The 17007-nt window shown below is 39.0% G+C and overlaps 1 protein-coding gene across 1 annotated transcript in view; it reads left to right on the top strand.

The window, feature by feature from the left end:
* CNTN1 (contactin 1) overlaps positions 1 to 17007 on the top strand; it is a gene marked incomplete at both ends in the record, with an annotated part of 137298 nt that overhangs the window by 41765 nt on the left and 78526 nt on the right. Inside the window, 2 exon segments of the mRNA XM_080631191.1 lie at positions 7573 to 7587; positions 7591 to 7702. Coding sequence (XP_080487317.1) covers positions 7573 to 7587; positions 7591 to 7702 — 127 coding nt within the window.

The following is a 17007-nucleotide window of genomic DNA, read 5'->3' as shown; positions in this document are numbered from 1 at the left end:
ACGTGAAAAACAGGTACAAAATGCCAAAAGTGTGATGAAGATTTTCGTATAATCTTTCTGAATTTTTCAAATTATCTTTTTTTTTTTTTTTTCAGAAATCAATCTATTTAAGATTTAATTTCAAGATTACGTACTGAATAGTCTGCTCTTTTCCTTTATAAACTCTAACAAAATTGAAACTCAACAAGATAACAGCAATTATACAGCTAATTTTACTGGAGAAGTTAATGGGTTTTGTCCCTTGAAAGCTGTTGGCCAAAGTAACAAAAAAAACCCCTCTTTATCATATGAAAGAATGCCCAGTTTTAATTATGGATATTTATTTGTACTCATGGCTGATTTTTTTTTTTTCATTCTGGTTTTGGACACTTGGGTGTGTTTGGTTATCTTGGAGTCAAAGTTAAACTGATTAGGCTTTAAGACACTTTAAGGCTACTTGTAAGTATAGGAACAGAGTAGTGTGCTGTTGTGTGTGATGCTCGGTGCTTGGCAGGAGCTTATTGACTTTTTTTGCTGATTTTTTTAACCAGGAAGTCTTTAAGCATCAAAGCAGCATGCTTTCAGAAAAGTGTGAGTAATGCCTGTGAGTTATGGCAGCAGTAAGTGAACTTTTTCTTATTTATTACCTTAGAAGAAAGAACAGCCACTTGCTGATAGAGCAAATGGTGTGAATAGGGACTTGCAGGACTGGCTGCCTGACCCTATGCTGCTGACCTGATGATTAATGACAGTGTTTAAGTACCACTAAGCAACACTACATTATCTGAAGGTATTGCAAAACAAAAACCTTTTTGCAGCTCAGTGACTCAAGGAAAGTAACAAAACTGTATTGGGCTTTTGGGAGTTGTTGGGCTTACCACAAATTAGAAGATACCTGATTTTCCTAATAAAATATTTTTATAATAGCAACACCAAATGACCCTTCATTATAGAGTTGTTGATTAACTGCAAGATGAGATAGATGTGTGACTGCTCTAAAATTCTTGTCAGGAAAAGAATTAATGTTGATTAATAATGAATCTGTGGGTGAAAATAACAAAATTAAGCCATCTCATTAGTTACATGAACTATCTGAGAGGACAGAATAACAGAAAGACAAAACGAAGAGTGAAAGAAATGAAAATAGGAAGGATGATGTAGCAGGCAAGCAAGGAAAAGTCCCATAGGGCTTCTTAATTTCCTACAAAAAGCAGAAGTGCCTACTGAGCAACTGACTGAAGAAATAACTGACTCTTGAGGTCTGAATTCTTTGATGTGTAACTATAAAGGAAGCAGAAGAGTTAAATTCACAGCGTGATTAACTACCTGCGTGTGGTCCTACTTGAAAAAATGTTGCATTTGAAAATGGCCATGGAAAGCAAACATCCTGTAATAGTAAGGTTCCCATTCAGATCCCTGGTACCTTCTGTATCTTATAGCAATCTTTTGCAAATTTTTTTGATGTTTTTCTTTTTTGATACAAGTGCTATGCTTTCTTGCTTTGTAGAATATGCGCTATTGCTTTCAAGTGGAAAAAGCATGGCTCAAAACTCGTCTAGAGAAGAAACTTGTTGACTTGATGCTTGATTCTTGGAGAGAAGTCACAGCTTCCAAAGAAAGGGGACAGGCAGGGGCCAAATAGGTAACTCTGGGCCATAGTATATTGCAGATCATCAGTGTGCCAGGACATTAGCTCCTTTAAGCATATTGACGTGAGAGTTTAAGTGGAAAAGAAGGCACAAAAAGTGTATTTATAAATATTTGTAAAAGAATGGAAGTTTTGTGTTACACTCCAAAGCTAAAGTTTCCCACTGAAACTGGGCCAAGCCCTGTAACAACTCTAGCATTCTCATCACATCTGAGACGTTGGTTCATCATGTTTCCAAGTCAGTGTTTATTAAGCATAAATACAAAAATATAGAGTTGGTTGAATTGTCCATTACTGGTAGAATCACTTATTAATTTAGCCTGTCTTAATGTGTTGATGATCTGATTCTGGATTTTATTTATTTATTTATTATCACCTGTAAGCAATGGAAAAAAAGAAATTAGTAATTGAGGTGAGGGGTGGGGCGGAATTAGACTGCTCCTTGCTCAGAGTTCAGGGTTGTTATGTTATTGCACGTTGTCCCTGCACGGGTAAATTCTGTTCAAGAGTAGTATCCTATTTATGAGCCATCAAATTGATGAGCTTCTTAGCTGACTTTCATTCACGTGAAATGGAGAGATTAGTTATATTCTTCAAATATGATCACGTGGAAAATACTAGAAGCTTGACTGTTGGTGAGGGACTGTTTGACCAGTGAGCAATATTGGGAGCAGTGGATTTGAACTTCCATTTCCACTCAAACAGATCTGGCAAAAACAAAGAGTATAATTACAAAACCCAAAGATGATCAAAAGGAAATGAAGAGTTTTCACAAGACTTTGTGAAGGGAACTGAAGCCACTTTTGGACTCTAAATGCTAGCCAGCTAGCATCTAAAATCTTCTGTAGATGTAGAAGTGCTATAAGAGCAGGGCTGGCTTAGAACTTCACTTAAAGTCATCCAGACCACTGTAATGAGATAAATCTGTGCAGTGGCAATGGACTTGACTGCCTTACACCTTTCTGGCAATAGGGAAGAGTAGCAAATTCTAGTGGCTAAGGTACGAGTTTTGGAAGTAAATAGGGGAGTTGTGAGTTAACAGTTGAGAAGCTGGACTTTTGAATAAGATGTAGTGCCCTTTCTAATGGCATAGTCTGACATAAATTAAATGTAGAAAAAGACAAAGGGTGATGCCATATATAATATGCAATGTACATCATTATTTTTGTTACATTTAAAGGTTTCTTGGTAATTCTAAATACTGAGCAACTAATAAGATTTGTGAGAAGTTAGCTATCATACAAAAAATGCCAACTCTTTTAAGAAAACCAAGATGACAAGCAATTAGATGTGTACTAAAACCACTAAAAGAGCCTGAAGTAAAAACAAATGCAAAACACTGATTAGGTTGAAGTATTGTGTGGCTCCTAAAAGGCTTTGATTGTAACTTGCCACTGTGTTAATTTACCAGTGAATTATTGCAATTATATATATTCATGTTTTGAGAAAGTGTGGAGAACCAGAGATTTCTTCTAGATTGTTGTATCTATTTATAGGCTAATCTGGACAGAATCTCTACCAATTCTAAAGCTTGAATGTGTGTAATTATCATAATATACCAGGAAGTGAGAATCATAACAAGCATCTTGATTTACCTCTCCTAGCTAAGTGTATCAAACCAGAGCTCTTAAACTTTTTCCTTTGCCCCCTCTCTGTCCATTAAGCATCTGGGGGTCCTGAGAGGAGCCCTGAGATGTCAGGGGCTGACTCAGTGATCACGCTGCTCCCACAATGAAAGCCTTGGCAAGGGTAGTTCAGGGAAGATCTTTCTGTGGAAAATGCTGATATTTATTGACAGAAGTGACTGCTACCTTCATGCAGTGACTCATGCACCTCCATCTACGTACAGCTCCATTTCCATCACTTCCCCTTACTCTCTGTCTTTCTAAGTGCCCTTTTGGGTTGGTTTATAGCTTTCATTCTCCCTGCACATCACTTCCATGTCCTAGATGACATTGCTGTCTTCTGTAATGCTGATTCTGCTTCTTTGCTTCCTCTTAACCCTTTTAATATCACCCACTGTTGCTCTGCTTTCCCTTGTCTATTCCCACCCCTTCCTGATTTCAAATTTAGTGGATTATGTAGTCTATTTGTACTGTTATTTTCTCTGATCTTTATATGATCTTTATTCAGCTGACTTCCATTACCTGCTGTTTCTGATTTCTTTTTGTGTCTACATTATGAATGCTTAATGTCCTTCCAAGATGATGATGTCATCTACATGTTTCGATAAGTGATGGAAAACACTGGCTATTTTCATAGCTGTAAAACAAGCGTCTTTTTCTCCTGAATGAAGGCCAAAGTGTGTGGTGAAAACCTGAAGAAAGCCACATAGAATATGGAAGAAAATGAAGACATTTTGCTAAAGTGCATTTTGAGAGATTAGCAATTGGGTAGTATAGAGAGGCAGATCTACCCTTGTATCCTGGGAACATCTTTCATCCTAACGAAGCATCATGAGACACTCAAAGCCTCTGGAAGTGTTCTGAGAGGTCCCTGTGTTCAAAATTGAATGTGCTTCCTATTCAGCAGCTGATGTTCCAGTTTTCCCGCACCTCCTTTGGGAGGATTGTGCTCCAGACACCAGGAGGAGTTGTCTTGAATCTAGCAAGGCAAAGACCCTGTAGTGGTGACTGGCTCTTTTCGAAAACTGAACAGTCGGAAGGGACCTAAATGTGCTAATGAGCGCTAGATAGTAATTAAACTTGACACAGTTGCAGTTAAATGCCTGCTCATTTTATTACATATTTTAAAAAGGTCTTACTTGTGTGCTAAATTATGATGCTTTGTTGTGAGGATAGTGTACTGTGCAGACTCAAAGGAGTGTGCCCGGGAGTGCAGTCACACTCTGCTTTTACAGGGGAGAAGAACAAGTCGTACAAATGACTATTCTTTTGTTCAGGAATTATTTTTACTTAGGCAACAACATCCTTCTCACTCTGTGAAGAAAAAAGCTTGAGAGCTGTAAAAGCAAAAAAGGCAGCAGATGATGCCACATGAGAGCTGTGACTCACAGTGCAGCCTCCGGCGCAAGTGCTTCTGCCTCAAATACGCCGAGACTCCTTCTTGGGCAGCTGGGTAGTAACATCATGTACAGCCATACCATTCAGACACACAGGCGATAACCTGCATGCTGTCTCATCTCATAGCAGGCAGTTCTGCCAAAATTCAACAGAGCTTGTGAAACAGCCTCACTTCCCATCCACAAGCTGAGATAAATCAGGAGGGATGGATGTGCTATATATACACAGAGCCCACTCAGCTGAAGCAAGTGAGAGCAAGGGAAGGATTTTAATCCTGGCAGGGTGGATATTTTTGTATCTGAATAAAAGGAGGTATTTATAGAATTTACTGACACAATTTTTATTTACTGTAATTTGAAATGGTGTTAATTTTTTTCTGAGCCAACAGAAAGGGATTTTTGGAGAGCTAGAGGACATTGTCACTTTTCAAAATCGAACCTGAATTCTGCAAAAGAGAGGAAGGAGGGATCTTCTGTCTGTGCCTGTAATGTCAGAGGGAGACCACGGGTTTACTCTGAGCAGTTTCCTCTGTCAATTCACTTGAGCACACTTATTATCACCATGAGTTACTGTGTAATTACTGCTGTTCCCAACAGAGTTCCTGTTTCATTGCTGTTTAATTATGTGCATTATTTCAGCCTAACTATGCAATTCAACTCATGTCACTTGGAAATAAATGTTCCAGGAGAGGCATTGTCAGAATACAAGAAGTTTCGTAGCCAGGGTATGGCTGCTGGAAAAGTACACGAAGTAATTTGTTGTTTTAACCTACCACAGTCTTTTGGAGGAATCGTATAGACTCAGTAGTTCATACCTTTGTTCTTTAAGGTGGGTACCTGAAATAGTTGTGAATATCCTTTGTGTGACAGAGTCTGAAAAAACTTTAGTGCCAGCAGAAACAGGAGGGTAAAGCTGTTTAGGAAGATCTTCCCTTGGATCCAGCTACAGTAAACATATGTACTCATTGCCAGCTTAAGAGCCTTTTTTTCCCAGGGAATATTTCTAAATAAATCTCAGTTCTGGGTATCACTGTTTACTTCTTGTCTGTGTTTTGCTGAGCAGTTTTCTTAGAATAGCCATGATTTTAGGGTCACAGCAACTAATACAGTTTTGACCTTTTTGTTAAAGATCTTATGTGCTAAAGAAAGGAAAAATGTGAAGTGCAACAGCTCCTGTAATTTCTGAGCTGAAATATTTTTGTGATATTTCTTGATATCTTGTAATATCTTGTGATATTTCTTGCCATTTTCCTATAATATGGGTTTAAAAAAAGACCCCATGAAGCTCTCTTCTGAAGAAAGCTCACTCTTTGAGACATGCTCAATCAACATCTTCTTAGCATTATTCTGAGAAAGAGGGGACAAGTGTAAGCCTCGATGGCCAAGGCATATTCTTAGCTACCTCAAGGAGAGACATGAGATGTGCACTAAGATGGGCCTGTCCAGCAGGAGCTCAAACCAGAGGCTCTCTGTTAATCAGAGCTTCATTTATCACAAGCATACTTAGGGAGTCAGGTATGTACATGTGCTTTGAAATTCAAAACTGCCTTTTCCTTGGTGTTGGAAGTAGAAAACAAGGCAGTTTTAAAACAAGATCTTAAACATTTGGAAAAAAAAAAAAAAAAAGAAAAAGAAAGAAAAGATCAATCTGTTAAAAATTCTTACTTGGAAAGAGCAAGAGTCTCAGTAAGTGGTAGAAGCCATGATCAGAATAATTGGTCTTTGCATGGGAAGCTGGACAATGATATCATCCTGTAAAAAGTCACAGTGCAATATTAGCATGCAACATGTCCTAAGATGCATGTTACTGAAGGCTATTCAAGTATGTATAAGCATCTTTTATAAAGAAATAGTAACAAAATGAATATACTGAGAGGAATGGATGTTATCAGCATGGGCCCCAGATAAAACAATATTCTCTCAGTGATAAGCTGAAAGCCTTGCTTTGTGTGAAGACTGTAACTTAACCAGTACTACAACAGAACTAATCGAGAGAACAAGTATGAACAAGATGTGATGGATGTAAAGGATGCACTTATATATTCATGGCAAGAAATCCATTACACAAAAAAGAGAATTGCACACTGCAAATATGATGATGCATTGCCCTACAAAAACAGAAAACAGGCACCAGCCAGAAACAAAAAGCTAGCAAAATATTCTGATTGAAAGAAGTAAAAACTATTACAGAAGTAAATTGTTCTAAAATCCTAGGATATTCACAAGAAGCTGCATGTCATTAGCTTGATTTTAAGATATATAGAGGCAGAGTTTCTCCCGTAGGGAAAAGAGAAAACTTCAAATATGACATGGTAATAATGATTATATTCAACATTTAAAAGAAAACTCATCAAATTTAACACTGCCTTTCCAAAGGATTAAGAATTGTATGTTGAAAGTTTAAAAGGAATTATATACTAGACAGAATACATGAATCCTGAAAGAGATTAATGTACTCCAGCTTCACTGTAATTTTCTTTTTAGAGACTTTGAAATCATTAATTGCAGTAGTGTCATATTTACTGAAATGAAGTAGGACAGGATCTAGACTTTCCTTATTTTACTGCAAACTGTGTAATATTTTAACATTTATAATAATACGAAATGTACATACAGAGAGGATCTGGTTTAGGAAGTTTGAGTTTAGAAAGATGAGTCTAAAAGAGGATGTTCAGTATTAACGTTTACCATATTAATTACTATCACCGGAAAATCTGAGTACTCTTAAGCAGTGTGCTCTCTGAATGAAGGAGATCATTAATTTGATCCAGCAAATTTGAAAATGCATTTATTATTCAAAAGACTCTATCCTATATTAACTCTTAAGTATTCAGTTTAGACAGATAATCTGGCAAGTGAAATGTGATAGGAGATAAAGCCTTATGCCAGAATTATTCACTCCTTTTTCTTTCTCTGTAATCAGGTATTTTTAGCTCTTTGAATGATGGTATTGCAAGGCACAATTCGTTTTGAGGTAATCGCTGTGCAGAAGATAACCATGTGGTTCTTCATCTATCATCTTATTACACCTGGTTTCGTCTTCTGCCTGACAGGTAAGATGACCTCCCATGTTAATTCATTTAACTAACTGTTGTCAGTTTTATGCATTTCAAGGTAAACTATGCTGTTTGTATGGCTTTCATTTATTTGTGCAGATACAATGAATTACTAAATCTGACTGATGAAACTATAAGGAAGCATACTTACTAGAATGGACACCATCATTAAAAGCTTGCAAGAAGACAGATCTGGACTTTAGATTTGTTTTTGTCTATTCTAATTTGGTATATGGAATTAATTCTTTCTCTAGATTATAAAAAATATATCAACCATCTATTTATGCACAGGTGATCAACATGACCAGAAGAATGGAAATATGCCCGTAATACACTAAACATAAAATTCTATAATATAGATACTATCTAAAATTCATAAAACCCATAAAATTCCACCAGCAGAACATGGTGGTAGTTTTCATGCTACAGTGGGGCACTGCTGAATATACTGACTTTAACTTTAAATTACAAATTCTAAACTCTTTCATAAATGGGGATGGGGCCATAAATATTAAAACATTCAGGAGTCATATTTCTAACGTGAAAGTACAGAGATGTTTGCGGCTGAAATTTTGGTTCAGTTCTAAGAAAGAGAATGAGTTCTTTCTAAAGTTAAAATTCAGGGTTAAAATCTAGTTTCTATTCCAGCTGTTCCAAACAACTTTGAGATTTATAAAGCTTCTTTCAGACTTCCATGCCAATTTAAATGAATGCTGACTGTTAGTTGCTGTAATGAATTGGATTGCCATCATAAGCAGAGCTCTTCTCAAGAAAGAAAACATTTTGCTTATGTATAGACTACATGGACTGAGATCAGAAAATTTAAAAAGCAGAATAATTAAATTGTGCATATACGGAATATTGACTGAGGTTTGAAAAGCACAGATATTGTGTACTAATGTTTTGGTTATTTTCAAGGTAGGCTTTAGATCCTTCCTTACTCTGAAGGGGAAGTTACTCACAAAGCTAGTTCTACTGTGTTACATAAAACATTATTGTGTTCTGGGGGGTTCTTTGTGTAATTGACGAGTTCCTATCTGAAGTGAGCTATTCATACTCTTGCTTAATCTAGCCTACCATTTCAGGCATTGCCTCAGTTTCACTATGATGAGACTATATTGTTTGTGTTCTTGAGTCAAAAAAATTAACATGTTAGTCCATAGGTCACAGAAGTGTTTTCTGTATTAGTGAGAATGCCACTTTGTTCTGTAAAGGGTTTGTACACCGCTCTTTACTCCATGTCTGAGTTTGCTGAAGGATATAACAATGCCTAATAAAAACCAAGACCTTTAAAATGTTGTGATCTCACGCTTGTAGTGTATTTATTACGTGTTTCAAGGGCTTTTTCTTTGTTGAGACTTGAGGGTTGCTGATACCACCAATATTAAAACTTACTACTTTAATTCAAAACTGTGCTTTTCCTGGGGGAATAAAAAAAGGGCTGTCAAGTACCATCAGTAATGTTACACATGTGATTTTGCACTGGCCATGCTGACATCAAAAAAAATCACCAGCTGCAGTAGCCAAAAAAGTGCTGGACATTGGTGGATAAAAAAGTTGAGTAGATCATTGAGAACAAATGTTCAGTTAATATCTTCATGGGCAGGACCAGATGATTAATGCTATTATTTGTGTATTATGCACATTGAAGTTGTGACCAGAAACCAGAAACCTTGGCACCAGAATGCACCTCCTAGCAGTGCCTTAGAATGACATGGGAAGATTGTGTTGTGTGAGAGTCACAAGTGACATAGGAAGAATGAAGATGGCTATGATGATATGGCATGCAGTTTGACTATGCATTGATACATTCATAGCAATGTTCATTTGATCTCTCACCTGACTGTACTTGGCTGTGTTGCATTTGTGCAAGAATAGGAGCCATTGGTGTGAAGGGTTTTGAACAGAGACAGGTTCTAATAGTACTGTTGCCCATTCAAAGAAAATTGCTAACTTATCTTCTGGTATGAAATACATACTTGCTTGCATTTTTTATTAAAAGCCAAAGACAACACCTACCACTACCTCTGAAGATATGGCACCATCCTCCAATACAGAAGAGTGGAAGTGTTATACAGTCAGAGCAAGTTTGTTATTTTCAGTGTATTATTGCAAGGCTGAGTAGCGCAAACACTCTTTGCTCTTGGACCTGCTCTGCTTTGTATAAATAATTAAATATCCATTTTAGTTTAGAGAAAGTCTGTTTCTGTTTGTGGCACCCATCTGGATTATATAAATCTGATTCTGCAGTTTTTGTTCTGTCCCAGCACTTGAATCTTGCTGGAGGGTTTCTCATTTCAAGTGAGTGCTAGAGCTGCTGGCAGTTAGTCTTAGCAAATTTTCCTTTTGAATGTATTTCTTGGCAATTAAAATGTCATGGGATCCAGATAAATACATAGCTGCAGTAACCAAGATGAAATACAAGGGGGTTGCTTGGAAGTGTTCACAGTATGGTTAAAAAGTGAAAGATACTTAGAGAAGGAAGGAGCATAATTAGAGCAATCATGTCAAGTTCTAGGATGCGTTCTTTCACACATGATACTATCAAGAGAAATGCTGGCAATGTCAGTAAAGAATGTGGGAATCAGGAATAGATCATGAGTTCTCATTTCATTAACAAAACACATCAAGCACCAGAGTGAAAAGTCAAGTAGCTGTGAGCAGATGTTGAAAGCAGAATATTAAAAAGTTGCTTTAGCACTTTTTAACAAAAGATGGAATTTATTTGGAAGTATATTTGGCTCACCTTGACTCCTGTAGTGCTTGACCCACAGTTCTAGGTGGTTCTACCCTGTAAGCTGCCTTTGGCCAAAGTGATCTGTGACTCTGAAGTCACCACTCAAGGTTTTTGCAATCCATGGCTCCTAAACAGACTTCCTATATTAACTGCCTTGGAGCCAAGAAACTGGTAGCTTCCAGGGTCAATGTCCTTTGAGATGTATTAACATATAGTCCATCCCAAGTTCAAAGATATCAGCCAAAACCCCTGAAAGTATTCAGAATTCATGTATTTGAGCATCAAGAGCTTTCAGACTTACTGGCTAGAAGTATTTGGGAAACAAGGAGCTAGAAAGCTGAAAAACTGAAGATACGCTGACTGGAGATGTGCAGAATATGGCCCCAAAGGCTGACAGGTACACTGATACTCTCTAAGCTAAAGGATTTAGCTGTTTAGCTGTTTAGTTGTTTTCAAACTGATCTCTTTTCCTGCTGCAGGAAATTTAAACAGATTTTTTTTCCCAAACTGAAATGCACATTTTTAATTTCTTTTTTTTTTTTTTTAATTTGGAGTTGGCTTTGTAATAAACCCCCTGACTTTGAGCCATTTTTTCTTTGTGGTAATCAAAGGCAGTTGAGAATTGTTGCAATGATCGGCCATTACTCATCAGTGGGGAATGTGCACATACTTGACTGAAGAGAAGCAAATAATCCACAAATCATTTCATCAGTGGTTTAGGCAGAGATAATCTGCAATGAGACAGGAGCAATGTTTTGTTTTCAGGTAAATTAATGCTTGAAATGTAGTCTTGCAGTATAAATTGATGAAAAAGCCATAAGTAATTTGGCCTTTTTCTTACTGATAGAACAGACAGTTGTAATAAGGGTTGCTTTTTGGAGTGCACTGAGTAGTGCAAGGCAAATGAGAGCAGTAAATCACTCCTTAGCGGCACTGTGGTGATTTCAGTCCACTGCCAAAAAAATTATTTCATGCCTATTACTGGTAATATTTGACTCTTTTCCTCCTTCCCCTGACATATGGGCTCTCTCCAACATACTTCTTAGTTGCGTTTGACTTCCTGTTAAGTTCATATCCTGTTGCTAATTCTGAATTTTAAGCTTTTCCTTTATCTAGTACATCCAAAGTGAACCAGACAGTATCTTCACCTGGTATAATAATGTTGCACCAAAAGAATTAGGAGTCTTTTCCAGCAGTAGGCTTGTTTTGTTTCTTCCTCCTAAAAAGCAATTAAAAGCTGCAAAGGCCCTATATTTTATGTGCTTAATGAATCCCTGATTACATTTGGCTGTAAGACGAATCAGTAGCAAAAAATGTTACTGTATTCCTCTGATACTTTATTTCTGATCAAACTGTTCTACTCCTTACCTTGGGATTTCATAGCGCAGAGCTGGGCAGTACCTGAGTTTGGGTCAGATCAAACCTCACAGATCAGCTTGTTGATCTAGTGACTATTCTGGGTTGGGCAAATGAGGTAATGATCCATGGGTATGAATGTCAAAAGCACTTCTGCTTTTAAGTGAACCTAATGCTGTGTTTTCAAAAATCGCTAGAATCCCAAGCGTCTGTGAAAGCTGGCAAAGCAAGAAAACCAGTAAGACAGAGTGCCTCTCAACGCAGGGCAGTTGTTTCAGTGTGTCCGTAAGGATGCTATTAGTCAGCATACTGAATTGCTGGTATTTCACATGCACTTGGAAGGCTGGTGTGGAGAGATTGTGTAGAATAGCACGTTCACCTTCATCCCTAATGTGACGAGCGTTGGCTTTCCCATGAGATCAAAAAGTTAGACTTTTAAGTCACTTTTGAAGTAACACTTAAGGTTTTAAGGTAGAATAATCTGAATGGTTTAAGTATCTAAAAGGCAAATGTGAATATTTTTAAAAGTGCTATAATTGGTGTTGGCTGGCATTGCTTTGGCAGTCTCAGAAGACAAGCAAACTGTACTCTGCCATTCTTAGGCATAAGTGGAGAAGCTAATTCTGCCAAGGGCTGGAGCTTTTTCTACTTGATACTTGCTGTAAAAGAAAAACTAACAACATGGCTCTTTGAGGGCTTCACTGGCACATATGGGATAGGAGTACTTCTGCTCTTTTCAGTCCAGAAAAGTAGAAGCAGCCTTCCCAAATACAATCTAACCCTTTCATATAATATGAAGTGGACTGCTGGAGTGTTTACTTTTTCTCTTTAAATGCTGACTGGTTCATGGAAACTGATGTCCCTTTAGCATCTTGGTGGCTTAAATCAATGCATTTTCTACAGCAGGATGATGGACTCTTCTTTATAGACCATGATATGCTACATCATGAGTTTTGTGGACTTCAGCATGTTACTGCTCCAGCACATAAGCTTCCCATGAATGCCAACTGCAACATGTCCCACTTGATTATGAGAGAAGTAAAAAAAATCCGACCCCCAAACCTTAAATTATATATAGTTTGGATTTTCCCTGGAACAGTAGGTTCAAAAATACATTTTATGAACTGTGGGCCAGAATCTACACTATTTAAAGCTTTTTACCACAACATATGGCATTAGTCACAATTGCTGAAGAGAGATACGCATTTTCTTGTAAAATACAAAGTGGATGAATATACTTAATACTTGCTTGCCTTGTCTGCCATGTCCCTCCTTAGGTGTCAGAAGACCATTTCATGCTACTGCAGTGTCTGATGTTTGTAAATAAATAATCATAATTTGTTTTGCTATCCTAATGCTCAGAAACCTGAAGTGTCATGTTTACCTTCTTGCCAGCCCAGTAGAGATATCTTGGCGTATTCCCAGACCATCTTGTTTCTGAGCATGAGTTTCTCAGGTGCCAGTAGGTCATAATTTCTGTGACATATTGAAAACAGTGCAAGAGCTACTTCTAAATATCAAATGATTTCTAGCCTTGTGATGCTGATATGGTACCTGACAATATAGTGGTAGTTATGATAATGAATGAGTCCATGGCTCTCTTGTTCAGTATCTATTAGCATTCAAGGTTAATCTAGCCATGTGCTGTGTCAACAGAACTTTGTCCCTCTCTCATATGAAAATTTGTAACAGGATACAACGCTGTCGAGCAGATCAATACTGAGAAGAGTGATACCAAATGACTGTCTCACACAGCCACATTCAGCAGTATTAAATGCCAGGGAAATAGAGAGGTGTACAGGAAGCAGCAACAGAAAGGGAAGGCTCATTACAAAAAGAAAGATGCTAGTTAAAATATTTGAATATCAGTGCACAGTGAGAATGACAGCATCTTGAGGTTTTCCACCTGGTTTAGCTTCTCACTGACAACTGATCTTTGGAAAACTTTTCACTGTGATTTTCTATCAATATTCATGCCACAGTTTGTGGTGTTCTGAGAATCAAGTTGATTCCTATTCAGCAGAGAGCTTGGACATGTGATTAACATTAACATTTCACTTATAGGTAAGCGTGTTGATTTGAATCAATTTACATGCTTAAATTTTGTGATGGACCAGGTCCCTGAAAAAATATGAGAGGTCCTTAATGCTTGTCTCAGGGATGATAGAGTGCAGGTCCATCAGTCAGTTTTCTCCTCAGATTCCCAGTCTTCTCAGAAAGAAAATTGTTGAACTTGTGAGCTGTCTTCTACTTCACGCATACCCATTTATCATATCTGATGTCATATTAAATCAGAGAACTAAATTCTGCTTCATAAATGGATTTAAAAAAGTTCTCCAGACTTTACAGTCCCATGGCATCAGATATCCAAAGAGATGGTAGTTTTACCCCCAGGATCTTCACAGATTAAGCCTACACTTAGAGATATGTATAGAATCATAGAATAGTTAGGGTTGGAAAGGACCTTAAGATCATCTAGTTCCAACCCCCCTGCTGTAGGCAGGGACACATCCCACTAAACCATGTCATCCAAGGCTTCATCCAACCTGGCCTTGAACACCACCAGGGATGGAGCATTCACAACTTCCCTGGGCAACCCATTCCAGTGCCTCACCACCCTCTCAGTAAAGAATTTCTTCCTTATATCCAATCTAAACTTCCCCTGTTTAAGTTTGAACCCATTACCCCTTGTCCTATCACTACAGTCCCTAATAAATAGTCCATCCTCAGCATCCCTATAACTCCTCTCAGATACTGGAAGGCTGCTATGAGGTTTCCACGCAGCCTTCTCTTCTCCAGGCTGAACAGCCCCAACTTTCTCAGCCTGTCTTCATACGGGGGGTGCTCCATCCCCTGATCATCCTCGTGGCCCTCCTCGGGACTTGTTCCAACAGTTCCATGTCCTTTTTATGTTGAGGACACCAGAACTGCACACAATACTCCAAGTGAGGTCTCACGAGAGCAAAGTAGTGGGGCAGGATCACCTCCTTCGACCTGCTGGTCACGCTCCTTTTGATGCAGCCCAGGATACACTTGGCTTTCTGGGCTGCGAGCGCACACTGAAGCCGGCTCATGTTCATTTTCTCATCAACCAACACCCCCAAATCCTTCTCTGCGGGGCTGCTCTGAATCTCTTCTCTGCCCAACCTGTAGCTGTGCCTGGGATTCCTCCAATCCAGGTGTAGGACCTTGCACTTGACATGGTTAAACTTCATAAGGTTGGCATCAGCCCACCTCACAAGTGTGTTGAGGTCCCTCTGGATGGCATTCCTTCCCTCCAGCTTATCAACCGAACCACACAGCTTGGTGTCATCGGCAAACTTGCTGAGGGCACACTCAATCCCACTGTCCATGTCACCATCAAAAATGTTGAACAAGACCGGTCCCAACACCCATCCCTGAGGGATACCACTTGATACTGGTCTTCAGCTGGACATTGAACCATTGACCACAGCTCTTTGCGTGCAGCCATCCAGCCAGTTCTTTATCCACCGAGTGGTCCACCCATCAAATTGATGTCTCTCCAATTTAGAGACAAGGATGTCATGAGGGACAGTGTCGAACGCTTTGCACAAGTCCAGGTAGATGACATCAACTGCTCTGTCCCTGTCCATCAGTTCCATAGCCCCATCAGAGAAGGCCACCAAATTGATCAGGCAGGATTTCCCCTTAGCACTTTGTTGTTTTTCATGTGCCGTAGCATGCCTTCCAGGAGAATCTGCTCCAAGATTTTGCCAGGCACAGAGGTGAGACTGACTGGTCTGTGATGCCCTGGGTCATCCGTTTTCCTCTTCTTGAAAATGAGGGTTATATTTCCCTTTTTCCAGTTGTCAGGAGCTTCACCTGACTGCCATGATTTTTCAAATATGATGGCCAGTGGCTTAGCAACTTCATTTGACATCTCCTTCGGGACCCGCGGATGGATGTCGTCAGGTCCCATGGACTTGTGTACGTTTAGGTTTTTAAGATGGTCTCGAACCAGATCCTCTCCTACAGTGGGCCTAGGGTCTTTATTCTCACAGTCCCTGCTTCTGCCTACCAAGACTTGCGTGGTGCGGTCAGAGCCTTTGCCAGTGAAGACTGAGGCAAAGAAGTCATTAAGAACCTCAGCCTTCTGCAAATCCAGGGTAGCCAGTTCTCCTGATAGTTTCTGGAGGGGGCCTACGTTGTCCCTAGTCTGTCTTTCATTTGCAATGTAACTATAGAGTCCCTTCCTGTTATCTTTCACACCCCTAGCCAAGTTTAATTCTAACTGGGCCTTAGCTTTCCTAACCTGGTCCCTAGCTTCTCAGACAACACCCCTGTATTCTTCCCAGGCTGCCTGTCCTTGCTTCCACCTTTTATAAGCCTTTTTTTTCCTTCAAAGTTTCCTCAGCAGCTCCTTATCCATCCAGTCAGGTCTCCTGGCCTTTCTGCTGCACTTCCTTCTAGTTGGGATGCAACACTCCTGAGCTTGTAATAGGAGATCCTTGAATATCAACCAACAGCCTTGGGCTCCCCTGCCCTCTAGGGCTATATCCCATGGAACCTTACTAAGCAGGTTCCTGAAGAGGCCAAAGTCTGCTCTCTTGAAGTGCAGGGCAGTGAACTTGCTGCACGCTCTTCTCACTGTCCTGAGGATCTCAAATTTGACCATCTCCTTGATTGCTGCAATAGATCCAAACACAGTATCTGTGGTGGCAGTACATGATATGTAGCAGTATTGAATTAAATATATATATACACATATGCGGAAAGTTTTGAAAAGGAACAGACGAATTAGCTGATATGGTGGAAATGATGTTCCTATATGCTTAATAAAATCACTATTTCAATACTTTTCTGCATAAGGTTCATGGAGAAAAAGGTATATTGCTATGACATCTACTAGAGGATATTGAAATTTGGCTAAGAAACAGGTACAATATTACCTTTGACATATGAGAGTGTAAGGACAATAGTATCTCTTCATGCTTGACCTTCTCCTTGTTCTTTGGGTGTTTGAGCCCTGCAAACCAAGTCAGAAGCAGAAAGTGCATTTACACTTCTGGTGCTGCACTGGAGTGGAATAATAATTTCTTTAGAGCAAAGACTGTTTTCTTAGTAGTGCCTGACCATGTGGTCCCTGACCTTTCACAGAGGTTTCTAGATGCTGCTGCAAAATAAGTAAAACCAAGCTTATAATAATAAGTCCCTCATCAGTTGTGGGAATAGGCTGTGCCATCCCTCC

Source organism: Psittacula echo (genome assembly GCF_963264785.1).
Source record: "Psittacula echo genome assembly, chromosome: 1".
Lineage (NCBI taxonomy): Eukaryota > Metazoa > Chordata > Aves > Psittaciformes > Psittacidae > Psittacula > Psittacula echo.
The sequence above is the reverse complement of the archived record's forward strand: the minus strand, read 5'-3'. Positions and strand labels throughout refer to the sequence as shown.